Raw genomic sequence first — 26,451 nt, 5'->3', positions numbered from 1 at the left:
GGTGCGTGACCTCTGACACCTACATGTTTTGGGGGTTATTTATATCCCCATCATTTATAACCATTAATTGTCCCCATGGAAATTAATAGAATTGGGGGACGAGGGATGAACGAAGGTGCTCCCACAGCCTCGATGCCCACCACGTCCTGAGGCCTCCAGCACCCTGGAAAGACAAGCTCAGGTCCCACTCCTCCCTTCCCTTCCGCCCCGCCCACCCCGCGCGGAGGCCCTCTGTGTCACGTGGTCGCCGGGGGGAGGGGAAGTAGGAGGCTCAGCTGCCGCCATCTTGCGGGTTTGGAGGCGGAGCCTGTGGAGTGCCGGTCGCGCGCTTCACTTCCCCTCCCCTCGCCCTGCCTCGCTACAGCTTCCGCGCTCCTCCCCATTTCTTGCTCCTGTGGCCGTTCCCTCAGTGGAAAAGCGGGGAGCTCCTGAGGGCGGGGGTGGGGGTGTGTCGGGCGCGTGCTCGCGCCCTCCAACCGGCGGCCGCGGGGGCGCGCTCGGCCGGGCCCCCCGGGACGGCGCTGGGCGGAGGGGAGGGGGCTGCTCTGGCTGCGGGGGCGGCGCGCAGCGGCCCTGGCGGCCCAGGCTGCAGCTGCGGCGGCGCGTTGGGCCCCGGCGTCCAGGGCGCCTCCGGGTCGGACCTGCAGCCGCGGCCGCTGCTGTGGGAGCCATGTACCGCAGCGGCGCCCGCTCCTCTGTCTCCTCACACCGGCCTAAAGAGAGCGGCGGGGGCGGCCCGCGTACCGGCCGCAGCTCTGGCTCATCCTCAGGCCCGGCTCGCCGCACCTCGCCTCTGCCGCCCTCAGGCTCCTCGTCGCGCACCCCAGCTCGCCGGCCCCGCTCGCCCTCAGGGCACCGCGGCCGCCGGGCCTCGCCGTCCCCGCCACGGGGTCGCCGCGGCTCCCCGTCCCCACCCCGTGGCCGCCGGGCCTCGCCGTCCCCGCCGCGGGGTCGTCGTGTTTCTCCGTCCCCGCCGCGGGCCCGTCGCGGCTCCCCGTCGCCGCCGCGGGGCCGACGACTCTTCCCGCCGGGCCCGGCCGGTTTCCGAGGCAGCAGCCGGGGGGAGTCCCGCTCCGACTTCGCCCGGGACGGCCGTGGAGACCATCCAGGCGACAGCGGCGGCCGGGTAATCCCACCCCCTGACCGAGACTCCCTCCATACCCCAGCCCCGTCGCCTGGGGTTCCCGCGTCCAGAAACGCCCTCAGCCCTGGCGCCCCAGGCCTCTAGGCCAGGGTACCAAAATCGAAGGCCCTCTACCCCCATGGGTATCCTCTGCGTCTCCCGAACCTGGAAGTTCCCTGTCAGCCCCGAGAGCTTCATTCGCACAATAACGGACTCGGGACCCGCTCAGGCAGCTGGTCGGGAGGCAGTGCTCCATATCTTGGGAATAGGCTGTTTCTCTCACCATGGGTGAGGTGTGGAAAAGTTTGCCAGGGCGAGGAGAATTTCCTCCAAACCTTGTGCCTGGTACTTTTTCAATAGTTGATGCTTCCTCAGAGTTTCGTGGTTTTATATCTCCTTAGACCTGAGTAGCCCGCCTCAGATCTCAGAAAAGATGCTGAAATGTCTTTGTGGCAAGTTAAGGTTGCTTAAACGGTGCTAGGGTAGACACCTGGAGTGTATGTAAACTGTTAGCTATCTAAATTGGAGCTGCTTCTCTGAAATGAAGTGTGCATACCTACAGTCATTGTAATAACTACTACTACTTACTGAATTATGTGGCAAGAATTATGCTTAGCCCTTCACTTTACACATTCTCTCTGAACACTCACACTCTTTAAGGTGAAGCAGTTAAAATCATTCCTTATTAAAGAACAGCTGAGGAACTCAGACAGGTTTAAATAACTTAATCAAGGTCACACTGCTAAGAAGTGATGGAGCTGTGATTCAATTCATATCTGCCTGGTTCCCAACACTCATGACTTTTACCGTTATTCTCCCGCTACAGATAAAGAGCTTGAGGTTAAAAAGTTAGATATAATATTGACCTGTCACCATAAGCATTACTCTGTAAAGCCTCTGGGCAGTCTGGTGTTTTGAATTCGTTTTTATTTTCACTTCACCAATCTTCAAAAAAAAAAAAGTTTGTGATTTCTTGAGTGGCTCCCTAACAATATGCGCTGGACACTCTGGTCATGGGGGACTTGACTTGTGGCTATGTTAAGCTTTTTTGTAGATAAGCAGCTATAGTCAGAGTGTTAGTTACTACGGAGGAAGCAAGGAAAACGGAATACTTGTTTTCATAACCCCTTTTCTTCTCTGATGCACAACCTGTTTGCTCAGTAAATGATATCACCCATTACTCAGCCAGAAACAGCAATCATCTCCCTTCTCTCAAGCCTAATCTGTCAGATTAATTTCATCTGTCTAACCTGTCACCTCTGCCTCCCAAATATGTCCCCAAAACTGTCCTCCTGCCATCACTATAGTCTAAACTATATTACATCTTGCCCGGATTATTACATTAGGCTCCTTTACGGTCCACTGTTGGTACCTTCCAGTTTATTCTATACCAAGCAATCAAAATGATTTTTTAAAACCTTTATGCATTTGAGAATTATTTATTGAACATTTACCATGTATCAGGTGCTGTCCTCGGTACTGGGGATATAATAGTAAACAAACCGGTTTAAAACTCCTGCCCCCGTAGAGCTTATGTTCTAGCAGAGAGAGTTGGATAATAGAGAAGTAAAATGTTTTGGCATGTTAAATGCCTAAGAAAACAGAATTGAATTTTAATTTTGATAGGGTAGCCAGGGAAGGCCTCCTGAGAAGGTAACTTTTAATAAAGTCCTGAAGGAGATGAGGATATAAGTAGTGAGCATCTGGAGGAAGAATGGAGTCAGATCATATCACTCCCCTGCATGAAAACCTTCTGTGGCTTCTTATATTTTTCTTAAGAATAAAATCTAAATTTCCTAACTGGCTTCTGCCTGTCTCTTCTGTCACTCTTATGCAGTTACAGTGGTTCCCTTTCTGTTGTTAACCTAAAACACACTAAGGTCATTACAGAGCTCTTTCTTCTTTATGCCTGAAACATCCTTTCATCTGTTCTTCGCAAGACTGACATCTCATCATTCAGGGCTCAGGTTAAATGCTATCACCTCAGAAAAGCCTTCTCTAACCATCCTATCAGAAATAGCTCCTTTTCCCCAGTCTCTTTCTTGTTATGTTTTAATGACTATAGTACTTACTGCTATCAGAAGTTTTTTTTCCCCAACTTTTTTTGCTTTGCCTCCTTCACTAGAAATGTATAGGTTATGAGAGCAGATTTAATTTGCTCCTTTAGTCCCATGCCCAGTACCAGTAAATGGAAGAATGAGAGGTCATTGATTGGGAAGGTTAGAAGTGTGGGCTTTCATCCAGGAAAATGATAATTTTTTAAAAAGTGCTTTATTTTTGGAGTTGTATCTTACCATGGCCATTTCTCACCTTGTTAGGCCACAACTTTGTGACTAGGGAGAACCTTTTTGGGTATAGAGATGTCTTGACCTATCAACTATTATATTTTACCTTTGTAGAGACGCTCTCCTGGTCTGCGTTCTGACTCTTCTTTGGAACAGAGCTTAAGGATCACTGTTGGCAATGACCACTTCTGTGTCGGCATACCAGAACGGCGGCGGCTTACTGATCGACTAGGGTCACCAGTGGATAATCTGGAGGACGTGGACAGGTAGGCTTCATCTGAGGCAGGGCTATGATAGTGGTTGAAGGTAGAAACGTTGCCGTTTTCTGAATGATAATATATTTGAAAGAGTGGTGCCAGCAGTGAAGATATGCCCTATGTCCGGTACAAAGTATAATATTAGAAAGGGCTTTCTGATGAGGAGACTATATTGATGTAGACTTTATTGCTGAAAGAATTATGTAGAAGAAAAGACTTTAGAAGATTATTTTGGTCCAACTGTAAAGGGGAAAGCTGAGGGGACATAAATAGAGTCCCCCAAAATAAAAACCATTGAGATGATATGGATTCTAAAATAGTGGTACTAGGGGTCCCATCTGCAAAGGAAAGTTCTGGACAAAATAGGAAATCTTCCTTAAATGGTGTTATTTTTCAGTTTATCCAGGCTGAACTATAGATTTAGAAAGGATTTAGGTAAATTCATGTGTAATATATTATCCAAATTAAATATATAAACATTAATAGAAAGTTAGAGATCCTTAAAAATATTTAATTTTAGTTATTACTTTACAACTATTAAGTGCTGAGGAAGGATAGATACACTCCATAGAGTATTAAATTTCAGGTACTAGTAACTTAACTGTATATGGGAAGTAAATAATCACATTAGGTGTTTTTTATTTCACAAAAGTAAAAGTAAGAATAAGAATGCAGGGAAAGTACTCAGTTTCTAAGAGCTAAGAATCGTGTCTGTGTTGGTCTCTGCCAAGCACATTAGGAATTTTCACAAATGATTAGCAAAAGCAGTAAATCAATGTAATATTCGTTCAGACTAAGACTATCCATGTGCACAGAGCATAGGCAGGCAGGTGGGAGACAGCTGGGCAGGAAGTCTGAGAACCAATGCCGCCCTTTGGTAATAGTTACTTCAAAGCCCTAGTGGCTATTTGATACAGCGGGGCAAGGCAGTACAGTCCTGTGTCATAAAACACTGAAGCTTCTGAAGATAGAGCTTCAAGATTTGTGACTACATCACTTAATTGAGGCAACAGCCATTGTCCCTTTGGCTGCTTCTGTTTTGGGAGATAATTGAGTAGGCAGTCTGAATGGGTGGTACATGATGTGATTGTCTTCCTTCCTTGCTGAAGTTTTGAGGTAACTAGCGTTTCCTCTTGTTAGGCCTAGGATGTCATCTCCCTTTTCATAAGCTTCACTATACATATGTTCTTCAGATAGTCAGTTGTCTGTTTTTAAGTTATAAAAATTAAAATTTCCTCTTAGGGAGTTCGGAGCAGTAATCATCTTTCCCAGATCATGTATTTCAGAGAGACAAGTCTTATTTTATTTTATTTTATTTTATTTATTTGTTTATTTATTTTTGACAAGTCTATTATAGAGAAAGTAAGAATAAGGTTCTAAAAAGAAGTACTAGGCCATTCTTTTGACTTTTTGCCACCTATACTCTTACTCAATATGGTTTGTGTGGATAATTACTGATAATTACTCCTGACAGTGAGTCCAGTATTCAGCTAATGAAACAAGCCATTTCCATCCTTTGTCTGTAGGTGTTTGTTTTTTCCTGAGACCCTAAAATTCTTTCTTTTCCCTTATTTAATCTGTTAAAATGTATATCAGGCTTGGGTTATACCCAGATTGCCAGGGCTATCAGTGTCCTCACCTTGGCAGCTCTGTATGTAGGACTGTTACTTATTCTGAAAAGGAATCATGAACGGGTTGTGTGAAAACACTTAGCTTCTAAAGGCTTGTGGATATAAGGTCAATTCCCCCTGATTATCGAAGTATTCTGCACATTTAAGTTCCATTCATGTAATTCTTATCTTCTAGCTCTTCCTTACCCTGACATACATTGAAGGAGTAGGATTTTTTTCCCTCTATGATTAGCCTTAGGGAAAAGACAGAAGTAAATAGCTTTCTTCAGGCATTTTGGGGTATCATCAGAGGGAAAGAATGGGAAGTTTGGGCTGTGGTAGCCCTTTTTTTAAAATCATATACATTTTTTAACATCTTTATTGAGCCATAATTCATGTACCGTATAATTCACCCATTTAAAGTATACAGTTCTAGTGTATTCACAGAGTTGTATATCCACACCACTATGATTAATTTTAGAACATTTTTATTACCTGTGTCCTTAGCTGTTAGTCCCCCCACAGTCCTCGCCCTTGCCTGTCACTAACATACTTTCTAGCTCTATGGATTTGCCTATTCTGAACATTTCATATAAATAGAATCATACAATATATAGTCCTTTGTGACTGGCTTCTTTCACTTAGCATAACATTTTCAAGATTGATGCATGCGATAGCATATAACTGTTCTTTCCTTTTTATTGCCAATATTTCGGTATATGTATTTTGTTCATTCACTAGTGATGAATGGATAGATAACATTTGGGTTGTTTTCACTTTTCAGCTATTACGAATAAAGCTGCAATGAACAGACTTACACGTGTACGTGTTTCACATGTGACTTTTAATTTGTTTAATGGAATTTGTAAAAATGAAAAAAGTAGAATAGTACAGTGAGAGCACATGAACTCATCACACATCCAGTAATCAGTTTTTTAAATAGATAGATCTTATTTTAGGAAAGACTTGGACTTAAAAGCTTTTTGAGAGAATCTGGCTCTGGACTACTTTGAGCTACAGGGGATCAGGTGGTCCTTTTTAGTGGTCACTTTTACTGCAGCCAGTTTTTTCTCTTATCATTTGGGAACCCTGGGGAAGGAAGATACGAATTTTTTTTTTAATTCATTTTGTTTCCTGGAAACTGCTTTGTTCAAATCACAAAAGGAATAACATAATTTACTACACCCCTTTTTAGAGCTTTTAAAAATGTTATTAGTTTCAAGTATACAGTACATTGGTTAGACATTTATAGAGTTTATAAACTGATCCCCCTGATTGCTTTTTCTCCCCTCTGGCTCTGTACCTAGCCATTACATTAATGCCGACTGTTAATTCAGCATTCCCTATGCCATGCTCTACATCTCTGTGACCATCTATCAACTACTAATTTGTACTTCTTGAATCTATCACCCCTTTCTTAGTTCTCCAACCCCCTTCCCCTCTGGCAGTCACCAGATTGTAGGAGTTCATGAACTTTTAATAAACAAACTGATTTCTGCCTATATTTACATAATGGCTCATTATTTTAACTGTTTTTATGCCTTCTTTTTTTTTTTTTTTTTTCTTTTTGCCTCTTGCTGGAGGTTGCAAGTCTGGACTGAGACTTTCTGAGAGTCATTGTTTCTAACTTCTTGATAGATGGTGCTGGATTAGATCTTGGGTTAATATATCATTTACTGGTAATATGTAATAGTTCTATTGGGGAACCGAACATGGGAGCATGGTGAACTTGCCACTCCTACCCATGGCACCTGTATTTTTCCCCCTTACTAATGTGGTCAGAGACTTTGTATGGTAGACAATGTTTTAGCAGTGGAGTGACTCAACTTGTGGACATTCCTCCCTGGAAATAGATGTTTTCATGGCTGACAAACCTACAGAATTAAATATTTTACTCCAATTATAATAGATTTCAGAGATTGTCCTTGGGTCATTCCCATTTTTTTTTTTTTTCATTCTACATTGAGACCTTAAAATTCCCTCATATTTTGGCGGGAAGATGAGTAATAGAAACCTGTATTTTCACAGGTGGCATTCTTTTGGTGGAGATGATAAAGTTTATTCTTGATAGTCTTTCATATAGTTATTTATAGCTGTTACCTAGGTCTAAAACTTTGCACAAAGGCTGGGCCAGGGAAGAAGAAAAGGCACAACTCTTTGATGTTCTTCTAACTTAGTCCCAGAGATAGGAAAACAACTATAAATAAAAGGGGGAAAAAATCATTTCTAGAAACTCAAAAAAAAAAAAAAAGTATCTACTAGGAACTGTAGAAGATAACAATAATTATTATCCTGCGGATTGTAATTCATGCTGGAATGTGAGGTGAGTAGCATGTAAGTTTTTCATTCAGATTAGTTAAAAGTTGTATACTTAAAGTGCTAGAGGATCTTTATTTCCATTTGTAAATTAAATCACAAACTTTCTTTTTGGGCAGTAGAAGCTCTGTGATCATAATACCCAAAAAGGTTAGAGCTACAGTGTGTGGTGGGTATAGAGCTCTGAGCTGAGAAGACATGTCCTATCCTGATTTTTTACTTTCAGGTCACAAAGGTCCAAGACCTTTTTATTTCTATGAAATAAAAATAGTAGTGAGCCAAACCATCACAGACTCTTTCCTGGGCCCAAGATTAGTAGAGTGCTAGTGGATATCCAAGCAAAGCAGGAAAGAGGATAACAAAACAGACTGTGAGGGTATTTCATTGTTTTTAATATGTGAGCCAGCAAAACAAAGTATTGGAGAACTATCTAAAATTTACAAGAAAATCATGCCAGTTGGATCGTAGTTTAAAAAAAAAAATTTCTCTGCAGTGAAAACCTTCTTTTCCAAGTGAAATATTATATAGAATTTTACTATATAAACAGGTGAAAGTTGGAGCTAGCACAATTCAATGAGGTGGAAGGCCCAGAGCCATGCAAACTCTGCTTTCTTAGTACCTCCTTCCTTTAGGAAGCTCCTGAGCACTTTTCAGAATCTCTGTGGAAAACAGCTTGAAAATCATTGATCCAGACTGGTGTTTTTCACATTTTAAAGTATATACAAATCACTTGGAGATCTTGTTAAAATGCAGATTCTGATTTAGTCATCCTGGATAGAGTCTGAGAAACTGCATTTCTAAAAGTTCTCAGGTAATACTGATGCTGTTGATTCAGACCGCACTTTTCAGAGCAGAGCTAGAATTTGGCTAGTGTGGAGTTGGTAACCTAAGGCTCTTGGTAGTGTTGTAGTGATGTTTTCATATCTCTCAAACCCTAGCATGATACTCTGCATCACCAAAGTCTAATCAAAGAAATTAGCCTAAAAGTTTTCTCTGTATAGATTAGTAATAATATTGGTTAGAAGCTGAAACTGCCCCTGGGGAAAGGGAGAGGAAGTGTTCCATGTATATATATAGATTTGTTCTTTGACTTCATTATTATCTTTTGTTCTAGGCGTTCTATAGCCTCCTTGTCGAACGTCATTCTCTTAGCCTTGTCCAGTCTTGCTCTGAGTCCATTGTATTCAGTGATGCTTGTCTCTTTCTTCAGGGATGACTTGACTGATGATTCTGTCTTCACTCGAAGTTCCCAATGCTCTCGAGGTCTTGAAAGATATATTTCCCGGGAGGAGGGGCCTCTCAGTCCCTTCTTGGGACAACTCGATGAGGACTACCGAACAAGAGAAACTTTCCTGCATCGTTCTGATTATAGTCCCCATATCAGTTGTCATGATGAGACGTTGCATGGAACAGAACGGAATAGAGACAAACTGAAAGGCTCCTACTCTATTCGACCTGAGGAAAGGAGCCGGGAGCCCAAACGGCCCCGTTATGATGACACAGAAAAGATGCACAGCCTGGGAAGTGATCACCCAAGTTTTACATCAGGGACCCGCAACTATCGACAGCGTAGACGGAGCCCAAGCCCTAGGTTTCTAGATCCTGAGTTTCGAGAGCTGGACCTTGCCAGGCGAAAACGAGAGGAAGAAGAGGAACGAAGTAGAAGCTTGAGTCAGGAACTGGTGGGAGTTGATGGTGGTGGTACTAGCTGTCCCATCCCTGGATTGTCAGGTGTCCTAACAGCATCAGAGCCAGGATATTCTTTACATCGGCCTGAAGAAGTATCTGTGATGCCCAAAAAGTCAATTCTGAAGAAGCGGATTGAGGTAGACATGGAGCCTTCCATGCAGGTCTCTGTTGCATTTTTTTTTTTTTTTTTTGTGGTCTCTTGCTAGTGCCTTTAATATCTTAAAGCTTGGTTCTTATCTGAGGGCTTTGTCCCTAATGGTATCTATGTGATGTATGCTGAACCAACACTGTTATGCCTGTGCGCTACACCCTCGAAGATTCCCCAAAGAAAACTGTAGACTTCATAATACATCAGTAGAAGGCTTCTATTGTCGTATATTAGGCTTTTGGAGAATATCTGTTGTCTATTTCTATAATTGGGTAGCCCTGTAGGAATCTTTGCATATAGGTTTCTTGGAAATGAAGCTTGAAGGGCAGAGGGAGGAATTGATCTGAATTTTCCTCCTCTCTCTCTAGAGAGATGTCAAAATGTATGAGTGGTGGTCACTAGACCAGAAATCAGGTGACTCTGCCACCAACTTGCTGTGTGATTTTTAGACAAGTCACCTTACCATTCTGAGCATTGGTATTTTTTATTCACCTATAAAACAGTGCTCAGGAATGAGCACTGGTTTTTAGCTGTCCTCTTCAGAACTAAAGGTTTCTGAAGAAGTGAAGGTTTCTGAAGGACACTGGGAAGCAAGAGGAGGCTAATCAGTGTTTCAGAGTTTCCTGACTGACTGTAACCAAAACAGCTCCACTTTCGTTTTTATTTTTTCTTTTGGGGATCCACAGAAAATAAAGTACCTAAGTTAGGACATCTCTAAAGATCTTTTGAATTCACATTCCTTGATAAGGACTACAATAAATGGGCAAAAGTTCAGATTCAATCCACTCTGCCTTATTTCTCATTTCTCCTTGACAGAAACATCTGGAGAGACAGGGACCCAGTTCTTGAATTTGGCTAGGGATACTATATCTCCCTTTTATACATGCTTATCTGTCCCGTGTTCAAGAATAACAAAGCATCTAAGTATTTATCAAATTATTAGTTTCCTGAGTTTCTGCACAGAGGCCAAATCAATTGTGTTTTTCTTTGCAGCTTGAGAGTTTTTCCAGCAATACCAGCTCCAGCCAGGATCACCCTCTCTATGCTGGACACCCATCTGTTCCACTAAGTGGCGCTATTGCTGCTTTTGCTTCTGAGATTGAAAACAAGGGGACTATGGTAGAGACTACCCTGAAGGAACCTCAGGGCAACCTCTACCCATGGGGTCCCCTCCCTGGGATGCCCAAAGACAACAGTCCTCTCAGAGAAAAGTTTGCAAGTTTTCTGTGCCACAAGGAGAAATTGGATACAAAGGCTGAGGGACCTGAGCGACCCACAGACTTCTTGCTGCCCCATGAGAGAGCGAGCCAGGATGGCAGTGGTTTTTCCCGCATTTTGAGCATGTTGGCAGACTCTTCCAGTACACAGGAAAAAAGGCGACGTAGCTTCCCTGACATTGAGGATGAGGAAAAATTTCTCTATGGAGATGAAGAAGAGGATTTAAAAGCAGACTCTCCACCAAAGCCCCTTGGGGGCTCTGAGAGTGAAGTTATGAGGCAGAAGACAAGCTCCCTGCCCTCTTCAGCTCCTGCTGTAAAGCTAGAATCAATAGAAGAGACCAATCCAGAATATGCCAAGATTCATGACTTGCTCAAGACCATAGGGCTGGATATTGGAGTAGCAGAGATTAGTAAACTGGCTGCACGCACCCAGGAACGACTTCATGGCAAGAAGCCATCACGTTCCTCCACTGACCGCCGATCCTCAGTTGACCGGCACTTTTCAGCAGACCGCTGTTCCTCAGTTGACCGCCGCTTCTCAGTTGATCGACGGTCATCAGATCCTCACAAACTGGAGAGCAGGGAGGCACACCATAGCAGTACCCACTCCCCAGAGGTGTCCCATCCACACCCAGTCTCTCCTGTGGATCCTTACCTACTCACAAAAAACAGCCCCCCATTCCTAAAGTCTGACCATTCAATGGGTCATATTACAGGACCAGAGGCTGTTGGCAGTGGGTTTCAATCATCTATTGCAGTCAGGTGCATTTTGCCGTCGGCCCCATCTGCTCCAATTAGACTTCCACACCCTGCTTCTTTATCTCAGTTTCATGTGCCAAGGGCCTCTCAGTTTGCTGCAGCTCGGATACCTCCAAACTACCAGGGACCTGCCGTTCCCCCAGCTTCCTTTGATGCCTATAGACACTACATGGCATATGCAGCCTCAAGGTGGCCCATGTACCCCAGCTCTCAACCATCAAAACACCCTTTACCTGAACCTCACAGAGTAATGCCAGTTACCAAACAAGCTACTCGTAGCCGTCCAAATCTCCGTGTGATCCCTACTGTGACTCCTGCTGAGCCCAAGCAGGAGGAGTCAGTGCTGGGTTCAATTCCTACTGCCCAAGTGCCTGTCCAGGTGTCTATCCCATCACTCATAAGATATAATCCGGAAAAGATCTCCGATGAGAAGAATCGTGCTTCCCAGAAGCAGAAGGTGAATATTAGCTTTGGGGATCCTGTGCCTGTATCTTCTATTTTAAAATAAATTTGCATTTGTCTTTTAGAGGGAGCTAAAAAATTTTAAGGCCCTATTAGTGTTTTGGAGGCTACTGTCGTGATGCTGATTAACATATATACCCCCTCTGTTTTTTCACATGTTTTCTCATTAGGACCAAACTAACATCTGGCCCTAGGTCCCACTATGATTGCTAGACTTCTTTTTGCTTTTTACGTTTTATTTCTCTATCCAAATTATCTACCTTAGAATACTGTGGATAGGAGCTTAGCTGTGAGCCTTAAAGTCTTCAATATGACCTCATCAGGGAGTGAAGAACCAAAATTGGGTTGATTGAAGGAGAATCAATGAAATCTATGTTTCATCTCAAGTTTTGAATTCTTTTCTTGTGATTCTGAGGATTAAAAGCTAATAACTAGTTGTTGCTTGGTAATTAGACCAAGAAAAAAGCTCTGCTTGCTCTGGTTTATCTTAGATTCTAGGAATAACAGTATAGTTTGGCTCCACTTTTGTTTTTTAAAAAAGTAGTTTTTATACTATCAAGTTTCATTGGGTTCCCTAGCTGAAGGAAGGGAACAGTGGCTGGGGTTAAGAGAATAAGTCTAAATGTTTTAGAACAGGTAAAAATTACTTTGGGACAAGGAATACTGAATAGAAGAAATTTAAATGGAAAAATTAATACTATTTTAATTATCCTTAAAAACTAATAACTAACTCACTTTGTTTAGGAACAAAAAATATAAATTTGATTTTCTAACAAGTTAGGGCTGAGGAGAAAAAAGAAAAGAAAAATTGGAGGACCAATCTAATTTTTTTAAAGTTTAGAAGAAATTTAGCTAATCCTTGAGAAGACAAACTCTTATTAATTTTCCATTGTACTTGGATATCCTGTACTTCAGCCTTTCATTTTGCTAAAGTCTTAGGAAAGAGGAGGGATAGGTTCAAAAAAGACAAAACCTAAGTAAGACCGCAGAGACAGTGTTTGGAGACTGAGCGCTTTCCCTTTTCTTTCCCTTTAAGAGCCTTGCACTTGGGTCAGGGCTTATAATAACACAGGTTTTTCACACTAGCCCATTAAAGACAAGCCATGTTAATTTTCTATTAGATGGTAGTAATACAGTTGAAAGATCATGAGCTATGTTGAGTTGTATGTATCTCGATTTTAAACCTCTTAACTATGTGACCTTGGATATGTTACTTAATTGTTCACAGCATCAGTTTTCTTACTATAAAGCAGAGTTAATGTCATGATGATTAAATAAGATGATATATGCAATGCAACTAGCACAGTCCTCGTTCATAGCACATATTCTTTTCCTTATGGTTCCCATTGGGCTCAGAACCACTATCTGATAGTTGCTGTCAGTGGCTTTAGGTTAAAATTAATAGTATAATGCTTCTGCATAAAAATAATGCTCTCTGGGCAATATAGCTCTGGAAAGGATAATTCTCTTCTGGAACTTAGAATGAAAGATCACCTAACTATAAAGTCAGAGCCTCTGTGTGAGACATTTAGATCCTTACATGCAGATATTAGCTAGCATGAGGGTTTATGGAAGAGCGCACTAGAAAAGGGAGGATGGTGGAGCCTGAAGGACTCTTACCATTTTGGATTTGGCAGGTTATTGAAGAAAGGGAAAAGCTAAAGAGTGATCGGGAAGCTCGCCAGAAGAAGATGTACTATCTCAGGACTGAGTTGGAGCGGCTTCATAAACAACAAGGTATTAGACAGTCCTTTCACTCCTTTGCATGATTCCTTTTTTTGTAGTAACTTGAGTAAGAGACCTGACTGAAGAGCTTTTGGAACTGGGACTCTCAGACAGGTTCAGTGACCTGAAGTCTCACTTGTAAAAACAGTTTTGACATAATTAGATTTACAGAAAAGTTGTAATAACAGTGTAAATAATTCTCAATTATTCTCCATGATTGCTAGCATTTTAATGCATTTGCTCTATTTTTTTTTCCCTTTCTCAATCTGTATATGTGTGTAATTTTTCCTGAACTCTTTTAAGAGTAAGTTATAGATATGATGTCCCTTTACTTTTAAATACTTCAATGTGTATCTCCTAACAACAAATAATTTACTTGTATAACCATAGTACATTTATCAAAATTAGGAAATTAGTAGTACTATATAATACTATACTGATTATTCACATTTCACTAGTTGTCCAAGTAACATACTAAGGCAAATGAAAATGGAAGATTATGCACTGCATTTAGTTGTCATGTTCGTTTAGTCTCCTTTAATTGGTAACAATTCCTGAATCTTTGTATTTCATGACATTGACATTTTAAGAAGAAAAGTCACATATTTTGTGAATGTCCTTTAATTTTTGTTTGATGTTCCCTTATGATTCAATTCAGGTTATGAATTTTTGGCAGGAATATCACAGAAGTAATGCTGAGTTCATATCAAGTATTACTTGTCCCATTACTGGTGATGTCAACTTTGATCATTTGGTTAAGGTCGTGTCTGCGAGGTTTCGCCATTGTAAAGTTATCGTTTTACATTTTTAAATTAGTAAGTATCTTATAGAGAAGATACTTTGAGACTGTGTAAATAATCAGTTGTCTCGCATACTTTTGCCTACCAGTTTTAGCATTCATTGATGATTCTTGCCTGAATTAGTTATTATGATGAGTGTTAAATAGTGATTTTCTAATTTCATCATTCCTTCTACCTTTATTACTTGGCTTTCTATTGTAAGGAGGAGGAGCATCCCACACACCCCTACTCCTTCATTTATTTATACATTTATATCAGTGTGAACTCATGGATTCTTCATTTGGTAGGTTATCAGTATTTATTTTCATGCTCCAATTGCCCCAGATTTGGCCAGTGGGAGCCCCTTTAAGTTGACTCCTGTGACCTTTTGATAAGTCTCCATCATTTTTTGAGTACTTTCTTTTTGGTACAAAAACATGCTCCATGATACCTCTTCTGATTCCATCTCTTTATCAGTGCTTTTAAGAATTAACATACACACCAAGGAACAAATATAACAAGGCTTCTAAATACTACAGTTTGGAAGAACAAAGTGGAAGAATATATAATTTTTTTTGTTTGGGTTCGAACTATTTAGGGATGAGAATATTAGTTATTAATCCTGTGAGGATTAATGAATGAGAAGCTCCTATTTGCAATAGGATAAAACATCAGGTGAGCCAGAGGCAAAACTTAAAACTCAGTGTAGGCATTGGTGAATGGTCCTTAAATGAGATAAAGTCAAATATATTACTGAATCATTTTTTCCCTCTGAATAATTCTTTGCTTCTCTGAAGAGGACAGTCACTGGATTCATAGTTAAGATATTTATTAACCCTTTCAAAGGACACATGCACACAAATTAGTAGGTACCATTTTGGGGCTTCTTGGAGCCCCTGAAGCCTGTCTGTATATCCTTAGCTAATAACCCCTATGTGAGAGGTAATATAATCACTCATCCTTAACCCCCACAGAAACTTCATCTAAACCAGCCCATGTGGAAGGAGAGCTTCACTTGCTTTTAAAAAGTTTTATGGGAAAAGATTTTGTGATCATAAAGTCTCGAGTGATTACTACATATGACTGAAAAATAACTTGTCTAAACTTACTTTCCTTGTGTTTCTGTTGACCTTTGACTACTCAGGGGAGATGCTACGCAAGAAACGAAGGGAGAAGGATGGGCACAAAGACCCACTCCTGGTGGAGGTGAGTCGGCTTCAGGATAACATTATGAAGGACATTGCAGAACTTAGACAAGAGGCAGAAGAGGCTGAAAAGAAGCAATCTGAATTGGACAAAGTGGCTCAGATCTTGGGAATTAACATTTCGGATAAATCCCAGAAGTCTTCAAATGACAGTAAAGAGCCTACAGAGAAGCCTGGGAAAGCAGAAAAATCTAAGAGTCCAGAAAAAGTTTCATCGTCCTCAAACTCCTGCAAGGTAAAAACTTAACTTTTCCATTCTATTATATTTTTCATTTCCATGAACTTGTAATGAGGCTTTCTAACTAACCATTTTATTAGCTTTCTTTCCAACTTGTTCTTAATCCTGTTAGAGTTATTTTATAAAGCATAGATCATGATACTCTCCTTCAGAATTTTAGCAGTTTCCCATTTCTCACAAAGCAGAATCCTAAATCTTCAGCATTTAGGGCCCTTCATGTTCTTGACCTACCATTTATTCCTTAACCTACTCCACTTTGGCTTCTTATCTTAGTATAACTTGTATATACCATTTTGTGGGTTCATGTTTAGCAACAAGGTCACAACCATGTGCCAGGTAGTGAATACATTTCAGTTCTCAAATCAGTCTTTGATACAGGGAGTCACTGTCTCCTAAAAATGCTTTCTTCCTTTGGCTTCTGTCATACTTCTTTCTCTCCTAGGATGCTGCTTAGTCTCCTTTGCTGCCTTATTCGCTTGTACCTGATCTTTAAATATTATAGTTCTTCACAGCTCAGTCCTAGCTCAGCTCCCCAAAATTCTGCTTTCTTCCTAGGTCATTTCATCCAGTTCTGTACTGCAATACCATACTAACAATTGGCAGTTTTGTATTCTATCTCAAGTGATTCTTTGAGATCCAAACCTAAGTGTCCAACAGACTACTTACTATTTCTTATTCATCATCTTATAGATACCTCCCTCCAACTTCTTTCTCCAGTGTTACCCGTCTCAATGAATGGCCCTATTATCCAACAGTATTCATGCCAACAACCTGAAAAACATTCTTAGTACTTCCCTCTTCTTAACTGCTACATACCAAATTAATTACACATTATACTAGCTCTCCCTTCAAAGTACATCTCCGTTCCATCCATATCACCATCTCCATTGCTATTCAAGTCACCTTCAATCCTTGCTTGTACTGCTACCTTCTTATACCTTTCTCCACATGCAGCCAGTGATCACAGTATTTCCTTGCCTATCTCTTCAGCCTCATTTCATGCATCATTTCCTCTTTGCTTACTATAATTTCATTACTGGCCTTTTCATCCCTCTAACGTCTTTGCATCTTCTCTTCCCTCTGGTTACCATGCAAATCCCATTCTTCCTTATCCTCTCTTCTAACAGTCACATTCATTCTTTAGGTCACAACTTAAATTATTTCCTCAACTCCCTTCTTCGATTTCCCAGACTGTTAAAATTGCTTGATATATACTCATGATACCTTGTACTTTTCCTTCTTAGCATTTGTGGCAGTTGTAATTATATAATTACATGTGTTCTCCCCAATAGACTTTGAGGTTCAAGGAACAAGGACCATATCTCTCTTATTCTTCAATAAAGTCCCTAGTACATAACTCAGTGCCTGGCACATAGTAAATAAGTAGTGCTAAAGAAATGATACACTACATCTTACACTCCTGCCACAAAATGCTTGCACTTATGCAGACATGCAGTATGCTATTATGCCTTTCTAGTTTTGCATTAATAATCCTGTTAGCCTGAAATAATCTTTCTCTCAAAGAAAGATTCATCTACTAGCCCAACTTGAATATTACCTTCTCCATGAAGAATTCCAGATTTAGTCAGCCCTTCTTTAGCACTCCCATAATATATTACTTTGTTTCTTTATAAGGTTTATTTTATTCTGTCATATTTAAAACATTATTCACAACATGTCTGTTTCATGCCTGTCTCTTCCAGTAAATGAGAACTGCTTGAGAATAAAAGAGTATAACTTATTTATCTTTGTGTTTCCCACAGTATTTGGTATGTCTAGTATATAGTAGATGCTCAGTTAGTGTTTGGGGGTAGAAAAGAGGATATTCTGTATTCTATATAAACCAAACTCTATTCCATGTCTTCCTGGGAGAGTTCTCTTTCTCAACCAGGTTAGGACTGTACTTATTTATACTCTTTTACACCAGGGTCATTGAGTTCAGGGCCTTTGATGAGAGAAGAGCTTGAAAGTTTTATGGTTCCATTTATACATGAACCCCATGATAATCTTTCATCTGTATCTGAGTGAGTCTTGTTGTTCACTGAAACTGACAAGGATATGTTGTAATTCAGTTTCCATTTCAGCAGTAAGGAATATTAAGACTACAACTTCTCTTTTCTACCTGTCCTTGGTGTTTTTTCTTTCTTTGCCTGTTTTTAAAATGTATAGTTGGTTTGTGGTCTTCTTTCTCTTCATTTCATAAAAATAAAGTCACATTTCCACCATTTCATCTACTTAGAGACAACTATTTTTAATACCTTGACGTATGTTATTCCATATACTCTTCTTCTGTTTGTTAATTCATTTAACAAATATTTATTGATCTCCAAAAAAGTGCCAGGCACTATTCTAGATATGGGAAGTATAGCAGGAAACTATACAGTCAAGGTCCTTATTTCTTATTCTCATGAAATAGGAGAAAATAGACAATAAGTAAGCAAGTATAGGTTAGGTAATGACAAGTGCTTAAAAAAAGAAAATGGGTTAAGGGTTATAGAGTAGTTAAGGAAAGTCTTTTGGATAAGGTAACATTTGATATTCAGTGTCTACTTACATATCTTTATTGATTATTCAAACGTGGTTTTTTTTTAACAATTTTTTCTCAGTATATCATGAACATTTTTTCATGTCAATAAATAGACCTCTCTAATAACATTTTTAATGACCTTTTTGTTGTATGGGCACCATAATTTAATCAGTCAAATCACCTGTTGTTCAATGTAATAATTTTTGTAGGATAAATGTCAAGGAGTAGAATAGCTGGGTCAAAGAATATAAATAATTTTGAAGTATGTAATATGTGTTCCTAGATTTTCTTCCAGAAAGATGGTGCCAGTTAATACTCACCAGCAACATATGCATGTGCCCATCTTTGCTTGCTGAGTATGATCTCTGTGGTGACTCTAAATAAGACTCTAGTAGAAAAAGATTGTCTTTGAAGTGCTGATTGTTTTTTTCCTCTACCCTGTCTTCCTCTCCCTATCAGCCAATATTACAGGTGCCCAGTTCCTTGCTCTTGTCTACTAGAGAACCTCATTCATATTTAACCATCTCTTTGTTCCAAAATTATCTTTTTTTCTGTTTCTTACTCTCCAACATTAACCAAAATTCTTATTGTCTTGTTACCAGCTTGCTGACAAATGAATTTATATTAAAGTATTTATTATTTTAACCTAATGTTGAGGAGTTGCTATGTTTTAAAAGAGGATCCATATTAACTCAGAGGTGTTAAGTTCCAGTAGTGGTATTGTAGACAGTTAGAAATATTTTACTCAGATTCCTTTAAGTCATCAGGCATAGATGACTGCTTTGTACACAACATCAGCCTTGCTCTTCGGTTTTTCATACCAAGATGCATCTGTGATAAGTGAGTTCACTGTCATCTATTTTCTGTATTTGCATAACCTGTCAGTTACCTTTTCCATTTTGGTTTTTCTTCCCTCCATTGTTGTCATTATGATTTTTAAGTTTAACTATTGTATTTCATTGCATAGGTAACACATTCAACATCTACCAAAGGGTATATAGTAAAAAGACTCTCTTATCCATCCTTGTTCTCTGCTTCGCCGCTGCAGAGGCAACCAGTGTTTTCATATCTTGAGTAGTCTTCTCGATATTTTAGTATATATAAGCAAATATGTTGCCATTGTGATTTATTCTTCATGATAAGATAGCACTGTGGAGTCTAATTAGTTCTGTTTGAGCCTTGCAGACATATTTCTTGGGGGGTTTTCCCCAGTTTGTGCACTGGAAATATAATCACACAGTGCTATTTCTGCAATTGTGATAGGCTACTTGCTTTTCCTGAGAGAATACAGATCTAAACTGCCTTGAATTCCTTCTAAGTGTAGGTTTTCTTCCCTGTAGGAATCAAAGGTAAACAATGAGAATTCCCATACTAAAAGCCCCAGGCTTGCCGAGAGCCCCCAGCCAACTGCTAAGCAGTCTGATCAGCCCATTGCTGCCTATGAGTATTATGATGCTGGCAATCACTGGTGCAAAGACTGCAATACCATCTGTGGGACCATGTTTGACTTCTTTACTCATATGCACAATAAGAAGCACACACAGGTAGGTATTCTGACCTCTGTTATTTCTACTCTTACCCTCCTTCTCCTCATACCTCTGTACCCCCATCTGCATTACAAAGCTGGCAAATGAAACATTCTCATATGGGCAGGAGCCCCAATATGAAGAGCCAAGAGATACCAACAAAGGAGACACCATCCCCAGGGCTCAGTCCAGGGGACCTGCCTGTAACTAAACACCATGACAAGTGTAAGTGAGGCTTCATCCTCTTTTGATTCCTTGAGTACCTGATTATTTGTTTCATTTTATCCATTCTGGTACTTGCTCTAACATGTGTTTACCTTTTCCACAGGTGATTTCCGTTTAAACAGTTTGGCAGAGTGGGTGGGGGTGGGTACCTGGGGGCTTCTGGTCCCCTCTGGTGTGTGGGGGAGAAAAAGAGAGAAGAGTAGGTCATTGAGTTTTTAGTGCTGTTGTGTGAGCGCCTCTGCCTCTTGCAAATAGACACTGGATCCCTACAACAGACCTTGGGCTTCAAAGACCCAGAGTGAGGCCAAGCAAGATGCTGTAAAGCGCACTGAAAAGATAACTGTTCCTGCAAAAGGTATGTTTCGTCTCTGCCTTTTTTGTGGTTTCCTTATATTTAGCCAGGGAAGAGGTTTTCCTGAACTAAGGTGCTAGGAAACAACATAGAGTGAAACATAAATACTCCTTTTGACAAAACTATAAGAATCCCTTCTCTGTGCAAAACTAGGTTCTAAAGAAATAAAGAGCTCTGTAAGACAAGAATAATTTGTATCCAGATGGCCAAAAATATATAACATGTTAAACATATGTGTACCACTTTAAAACATAATTTTATCACTGGCTTATGTTCCAAAATCTTATTTATTTGAAATACAGCTAAAAAACAACAGTAAGAGGTGAAGTAATTTTAACAGCCTTTCCAACTAAGAAATATTTTTGAGTAGTCAGTCATTATTAGGGGTGTAGATTAAGTAGTAGAAAGCTTCTTTGTTTTTAAACGTCTCAGTTTCTTATCTTCATAGGTAGTCAATGCTGCTACATCTTTTAGATCTGTAGAAGTATAGATTCCTGAGTAATTATCACCAACATAAGATGCTCATATAGGTGTTACTGGGCCAACTATCTGGTAGTATAGTTTTTAAATCTCCTAAAATATTTAGTGCTAGTTGGATTTTGAGGAGAATCAGCAACAGAAATGAGTCTGGCACAGGAAACTCCTGAATAACCAATTAGTATTCCCAAGAGGTAGAAGGGGTAGAGGTCCTGACTTCAAGCTTTAAGTAGAGAAGTCTGTGCCATTGGAATTCATCTAAATGCTACCTCTGATTCAGAAGTGGGTAAGGTCCTCTATACCATTAACCATTTTGCTGCAAAGGGGAAGTGGAATTTCCTTTGGTTACTGTCAGCCTAGGTAGAAATGACTTATTTTCTTGACTTTATTCTACTTCTTCCAGGCTCTGAGTTTCTGATTCCCATCACGGGATATTACTGCCAGCTCTGTGAGGAATTTTTGGGGGATCCAATTTCTGGAGAACAACATGTGAAGGGCCACCAACACAATGAGAAATACAAGGTTGGTTTTCACTTTTGGAGTTTCCCACTTCTGTAGTAATCTTTTTGACTTTGCCAAACAAATTTCAGAGCCAAAAAAGTCATTAATACTTCAAATTCCATACAATCACTAGGAAGTTCTCAGTCCTAGTAAGAGATGCTGACCTGATAGAACCATTTATATCCTTGAAGAAGATGCCACTAGGGATTTCTACTAAGTGAATTACAACAGTGATGTGGCCAAGATTTTTCTCTTAAAGTATTTTTGACCAGTTGTTGAGCCTTTATCTCTTCTCTTCCCAGAAATATGTGGTTGAAAACCCATTGTATGAGGAGCGGCGGAATCTGGACCGCCAAGCTGGCTTGGCTGTGGTCCTAGAGACAGAAAGACGACGTCAAAGTGAGCTAAAGCGCAAATTTAGTGAGAAACCAAAGGAAGAGAAGAAAGAGAAAAAGGCAAAGATCATGAAAGAAGTAAAGGAGAATGACAAGGTTCCTGAGGAATTAGAGGACCAACTCTCTGAGGGTGGGAACTCCCCTGAAAAGGCTGAAAACAAAAAGAAGGGTAGCATCAAACTCCAATTAAAAGAAGAAGCAAAGAAAGAATCACCAACATCTTCCTCTTTTGGGAAATTCAGCTGGAAGAAGCCAGAAAAAGAGGAGGAAAAAAGTTCAGCGGCCCCAAGTATTCCCAAGGAAGAAATCGTGGAATGCTCTAAGGACAAAGAGGATGGCAAAACTGAAGCTGGGAAGGCAAAGCCTATCAAAATCAAGCTCTCTGGAAAAACTGTTGTTGCACATACTAGCCCTTGGATGCCTGTTGTGACAACTTCAACCCAGACTAAGATTCGACCCAACCTACCTATCCCATCCACAGTACTCCGCAAGTCAGGGTCAGCCACAGTCAGTAAGCCAGCTCCTCTTAACACCTTTCTATCCATCAAGTCCTCTGGAACCACTGCTAAGCCTCTGCCTGTGGTTAAAGAGTCTTCATCTGATCTCCTTTTACCTCCTGACATTATCTCCAAAGCATTTGGAGGGGAAGAGGTGATTCTAAAAGGGTCTCCAGAGGAAAAAAATGTGCTGGCTGAAAAGAATGAGCCATCCCATATACCTGAACAAATGCTACCACCTCCTCCACCACCTCCTCCACCACCCCCTCCTCCACCCCCAGTTATACCTCATCCAGTTGCCCCATCTCCTGCTCAAGCAAATGCTGTCTTAGCTCCAGTAAAATCAAATCCAGCCATATCTCACAGTCTCAGCCATGGCTTCCTGGGTCCTAACATTTTGAACCCAGTGTTGCCGGTAGCCATCATGGCCTCAGCACAGCCAACTGCCCTTCCTTCTGATGAGACAGCTCCTGGCGTGAGTGAGAGTGACCGGGACCAGACCCTATTCTCTGTTTTAGTGCGTCCTCCACCTCCCCTCTCAAGCGTTTTCAGTGAACAAGCTAAAAAATTGGAAAAACGAAATTCATGCTTAGCTACAGCCAATGCTAAGGACCTGTATGACATATTTTACAGCAGTGGTGGAAAGGGGACCCCTGAGACTAAGCTCAGTGGTGGTTCATTGGCCAATGGAGAAAATAACAACTTTTCTAGAGTTGAGAGTTCAGATACCTCTTCCACTTCTACTTTGAACAGCAGTACATCCCAAGAGGAATTGCCTCCAGATAGAAGTTTGGTCTCTGCGCCTTTAGTTGGAAACCCTAAAAAGCCCATTGCAAAAACTCTGGTGTCCCTAGGGAAATGGTCAGTTGTAGAACATGTAGACTCACAAAGCAGAGGCAGCAGCTATGGCTTCCTACAGCCTTTGACAAGATTGTGCCAAAGCAGGCCTTATGAAACTGTTACCCCAAAGACAGACACTTTGGCCATGTGGACTTCGAGTTCCTTCCAGAGTGACTCTAATAGGGATATTTTACCTGAAGGAAAAATTGAGCTTGACCTGGGAGAGCCAGGGCCACCAGGTGTAGAACCAGTCCCTCAACTGTCAGATATGCACTGTAGTACCATGGAATCGCAGAAGTTGGTAGAAACCCACCTTATGGAATCTGGTAACCAGGATGAGGAAAGCCAAGAGGATTGTGGAGAAAGCAAGATAGAGACCAACACTGAACTAAAAGAAAGGGCAGCAAAGCTCTCTGAGAGGATGGTGGGAAAAGGAACAGGTATCAATGTTGGGCCCAGTAGCATAGAGGATTCTAATTTGAACCATAGGAACAGATGCATGTGGCAAGGAAAAGTAGAACAGCCCAAGTTGCAAATGACTGACAAGAAGGCCGAACAGTCCAAGAAATTGACGACAGAAAGTGAAACTCAAAGTAAAGTAGTGATTGAATTGAGTGCAAAGGCGCTCTCTTCCACAAAGTCAAAAACAGACTCATTTCCTTCAGAAGCTAAGTCTTTACTCCAGAACCCACAAGATACAGCTGTGAAAATTTCTGCCCCAGAATTGCTTCTTCAGGCCCCAGCCAGATCAGATATGTCTGTAATGGATAGTACACCAGAGCAAGGAGTTTCAACTGGTAGTGAGAAGTGGCTAGAAAATTCAGCTCCAGAATCAACTTCCAGAACTTTGAGGCACAGAAGCCTCAAACTCAAGAGAGAAAGATTAAAAGACTTTCAGGATAAAATGATCTATGAACTGGCTGTTTGGGATGAGAACAAGAAGCCAGAAACCTGGGAGAGCCTGGAGAAACCAGAAACAGAAGCCCTGGAGCTACAAAATGTCCATCCAGAATTAACAGTGACAATAGAAAGCAAGGCCTTAGAAGACTTTGAAGTTACAGACTTGAAAGTAGAAGAGCTTGCTGCTCTGGGGAACCTGGGAGATATGGGTGTTGATTTTTGCAATACTCGGGTACACCCAGCACATAGATCCCCAACTGCCTTGTCTCAGAAAATGTGTGAAGAAAATTCTATGTCCCTTATAGGATGTAATCCCTCCACTCTTGCTGACTTTGAACCAATCCCATCCTTTTCTGAGTTTCCATTAGATTCCCCCAAAACTCTGGTGCTTAACTTTGGAGCAGAGGGTGAACAAAACTCATCTAATCCCAGAAGTGGGAGGATCACTCCTAACATTTTGAAAACTGGACTTCCTATAGAAAATGTTGACCTTGGCTTGGGGAACCTGGAGGGAACACACCAGGCCCTTGACCTATTAGCAGGAGGAATGATGCCTGAGGAAGTAGAAGAAACTTCTCCATTAGAGAAACGAGATTCACTCAGATTGGAATCAGAAACAATAAACCCTGCAGGCCTTGGGCCATCCCCTTGCCTTCCAGACCTTGTTGACTTCGTCACCCGGACATCTGGAGTTCAAAAAGAGAAGTTATGTTCTCATCTCTCTGTGCCAGGTGACCCTCCTGAGTGCAGTTCCTTGGAGATGGAACCACTACAGCTAGAAATAGTGAATGCATCCATCACAGAGGTAGCAGTTCCTCACGTAGATGAGGACAATGACAACCCTTTGAATTTGGTAAAATCTTTGGTTTCAGGGTCCCTCACAGGGGGGCAGGTAGTCGGAGGCAATATTGTTCCTCAGGAAATACCTGCACATGAAGCCGCAGTTTGCACCATCCAGGACCACACAGAATCCAGTGTTCACAAATAAGAATGCATATCTCCAGAGCTACTTGTGGATGAATCAAATTCGCTTCTCGAAATCAGATGATCCAGGACTAGTTGGCTATCTCATCTGGAACCTACACCAAGAGATGCAGTCAGCATCTTACAGTAAATGTTCATGGAAGCTAAAAATTTACCTCTCCTTTTTCCTTTCTCCTTAAGATATCAGACAAATCAATCATAATTTCTATACATATCTGTATAAAGTATTTTCTGTTAAATTTTTTTTTTTTTTTTGCCAATTTATTTTCTCCTACTTTGTCATTAAAATCAAATGTCTATCTGGCTCACCATATAGTGTGCTTTGATTGTATTTTGGCTTTGACTCTGCCATTTCTGGAATGTGGGGGAGGAGGGAGACAGCCAGTTTCTCCAATTGCGTGTTGTATTCCCACCCAATTTCCTGGGCAGCTGATGGATCTCTAGGAGAAATACCAGAAAGCCTGCAGAAATGGAAAACTACTGATGAAGAAAGATGTTCATCTTTTAGGCTTCTATTTGGATGGGCCTGCCTTAACATTGTTTGAAATGCAGCGTGAGTAGCTCTTTGTTTACTGTTTACTTCCTTGTGGCATGTCAACCCCCATACTTCCCTCATTCTGTTGCTTTTGCTTGAAATGGTCTTGCTAACCCACAACCCTGGCCTCACTAAACATGGAAGAAAATCTAGCAGGCTCACTTTTGGAAGACAACAAAATGGGTAAGGCTTTTTCACGGCTCAGTGCCAGAAGTAGATACACTTTTTGGGCCACTTTTATTCTCGAAATGGCTTCTGTCCATTGTATTGTGATCCACTAACACTTGCTGTTAAATTGTTTAGCAGCCATTTCTGTTCTGAAGAGGTAAAAGATCTGAAACTTGTTTTGGGATTGGACTTAGATTCTCTGTTCCACAGCTCATATGTATTCCTTCCTCTACCTCTCCCTTTCCCAAGTTATTTCCACCATAGTGTGATGTTTTGGGTTGTACATTTTGTTCGAAAGATTAAAGAATTTACGAGTTGGCTTGGACAAATTTAACTTTCTTTTTAATGTGTTAATTACTTGGAATAAATGCATTAATCTCATGTTTCTTTCTGGATTTTTGTTTTGAAACCACACACATTTAACCTCCACAGGAAAGCTATAGCAATGAACCCCCCCTGCCCTATTGTCTATCCCCTTTCCCAATCATTCTTTCCCCACTTGTTAGGGCTACTTCTTCAGTTCAGATTGTTGAGTAATAAAATCTGTTCCCCACTATTGCCTAGATGGATAGTGAGTAGACAACAGAGGTCTAGTTTTGCATCTTCCTTTTGTGAAGCTTTTTATGTACTCTTATGTTGACTCTCCCTATGCCGTTCTGGGAACTGAGCTTCCCCAAGAACAACCATGTTCTCACTGAGGGAGCTCGG

At 40.9% G+C, this 26,451-nt stretch overlaps 1 protein-coding gene across 4 annotated transcripts; it reads left to right on the top strand.

Annotated features, from left to right (window-relative positions):
• Positions 1-431: 431 nt before the first annotated feature.
• ZNF318 (zinc finger protein 318) lies at positions 432-26,124 on the top strand. Of its 4 annotated transcripts, XM_016128506.2 has the most exons (10): positions 432-1,126; positions 3,523-3,674; positions 8,802-9,441; positions 10,422-11,864; positions 13,507-13,606; positions 15,518-15,813; positions 19,684-19,887; positions 20,350-20,449; positions 21,327-21,445; positions 21,727-26,124. In XM_016128506.2, the coding sequence occupies exons 1-10, from the start codon at positions 671-673 to the stop codon at positions 25,042-25,044; spliced, it is 6,828 nt and encodes a 2,275-aa protein (XP_015983992.2). In that variant the 5' UTR covers positions 432-670; the 3' UTR covers positions 25,045-26,124. The 4 variants fall into 4 exon arrangements, with proteins under 4 accessions (XP_015983992.2, XP_036074284.1, XP_036074286.1 ...); XM_036218391.1 differs by lacking the exons at positions 21,327-21,445; positions 21,727-26,124 and adding an exon at positions 19,997-20,094 and having other exon boundaries at positions 671-1,126; positions 20,350-20,445; XM_036218393.1 differs by lacking the exons at positions 20,350-20,449; positions 21,327-21,445; positions 21,727-26,124 and adding exons at positions 19,997-20,094; positions 20,198-20,319 and having other exon boundaries at positions 671-1,126.
• Positions 26,125-26,451: the final 327 nt, after the last annotated feature.

This window comes from Rousettus aegyptiacus, unplaced genomic scaffold, assembly GCF_014176215.1.
Source record: "Rousettus aegyptiacus isolate mRouAeg1 unplaced genomic scaffold, mRouAeg1.p scaffold_m13_p_1, whole genome shotgun sequence".
Lineage (NCBI taxonomy): Eukaryota > Metazoa > Chordata > Mammalia > Chiroptera > Pteropodidae > Rousettus > Rousettus aegyptiacus.
Note: the sequence above shows the minus strand (reverse complement) of the source record. Positions and strands in the feature narration are given on the sequence as shown.

Excerpts from the sequence above, each read along its gene's own strand:
- ZNF318 (XM_016128506.2), top strand. The coding sequence starts at position 671 with ATGTACCGCAGCGGCGCCCGCTCCTCTGTCTCCTCACACCGGCCTAAA. Across the intron at positions 13,607-15,517 it reads GCGGCTTCATAAACAACAAG|GGGAGATGCTACGCAAGAAA; the intron begins GTATTAGACAGT and ends TTGACTACTCAG. Across the intron at positions 20,450-21,326 it reads GATAACTGTTCCTGCAAAAG|GCTCTGAGTTTCTGATTCCC; the intron begins GTATGTTTCGTC and ends TACTTCTTCCAG.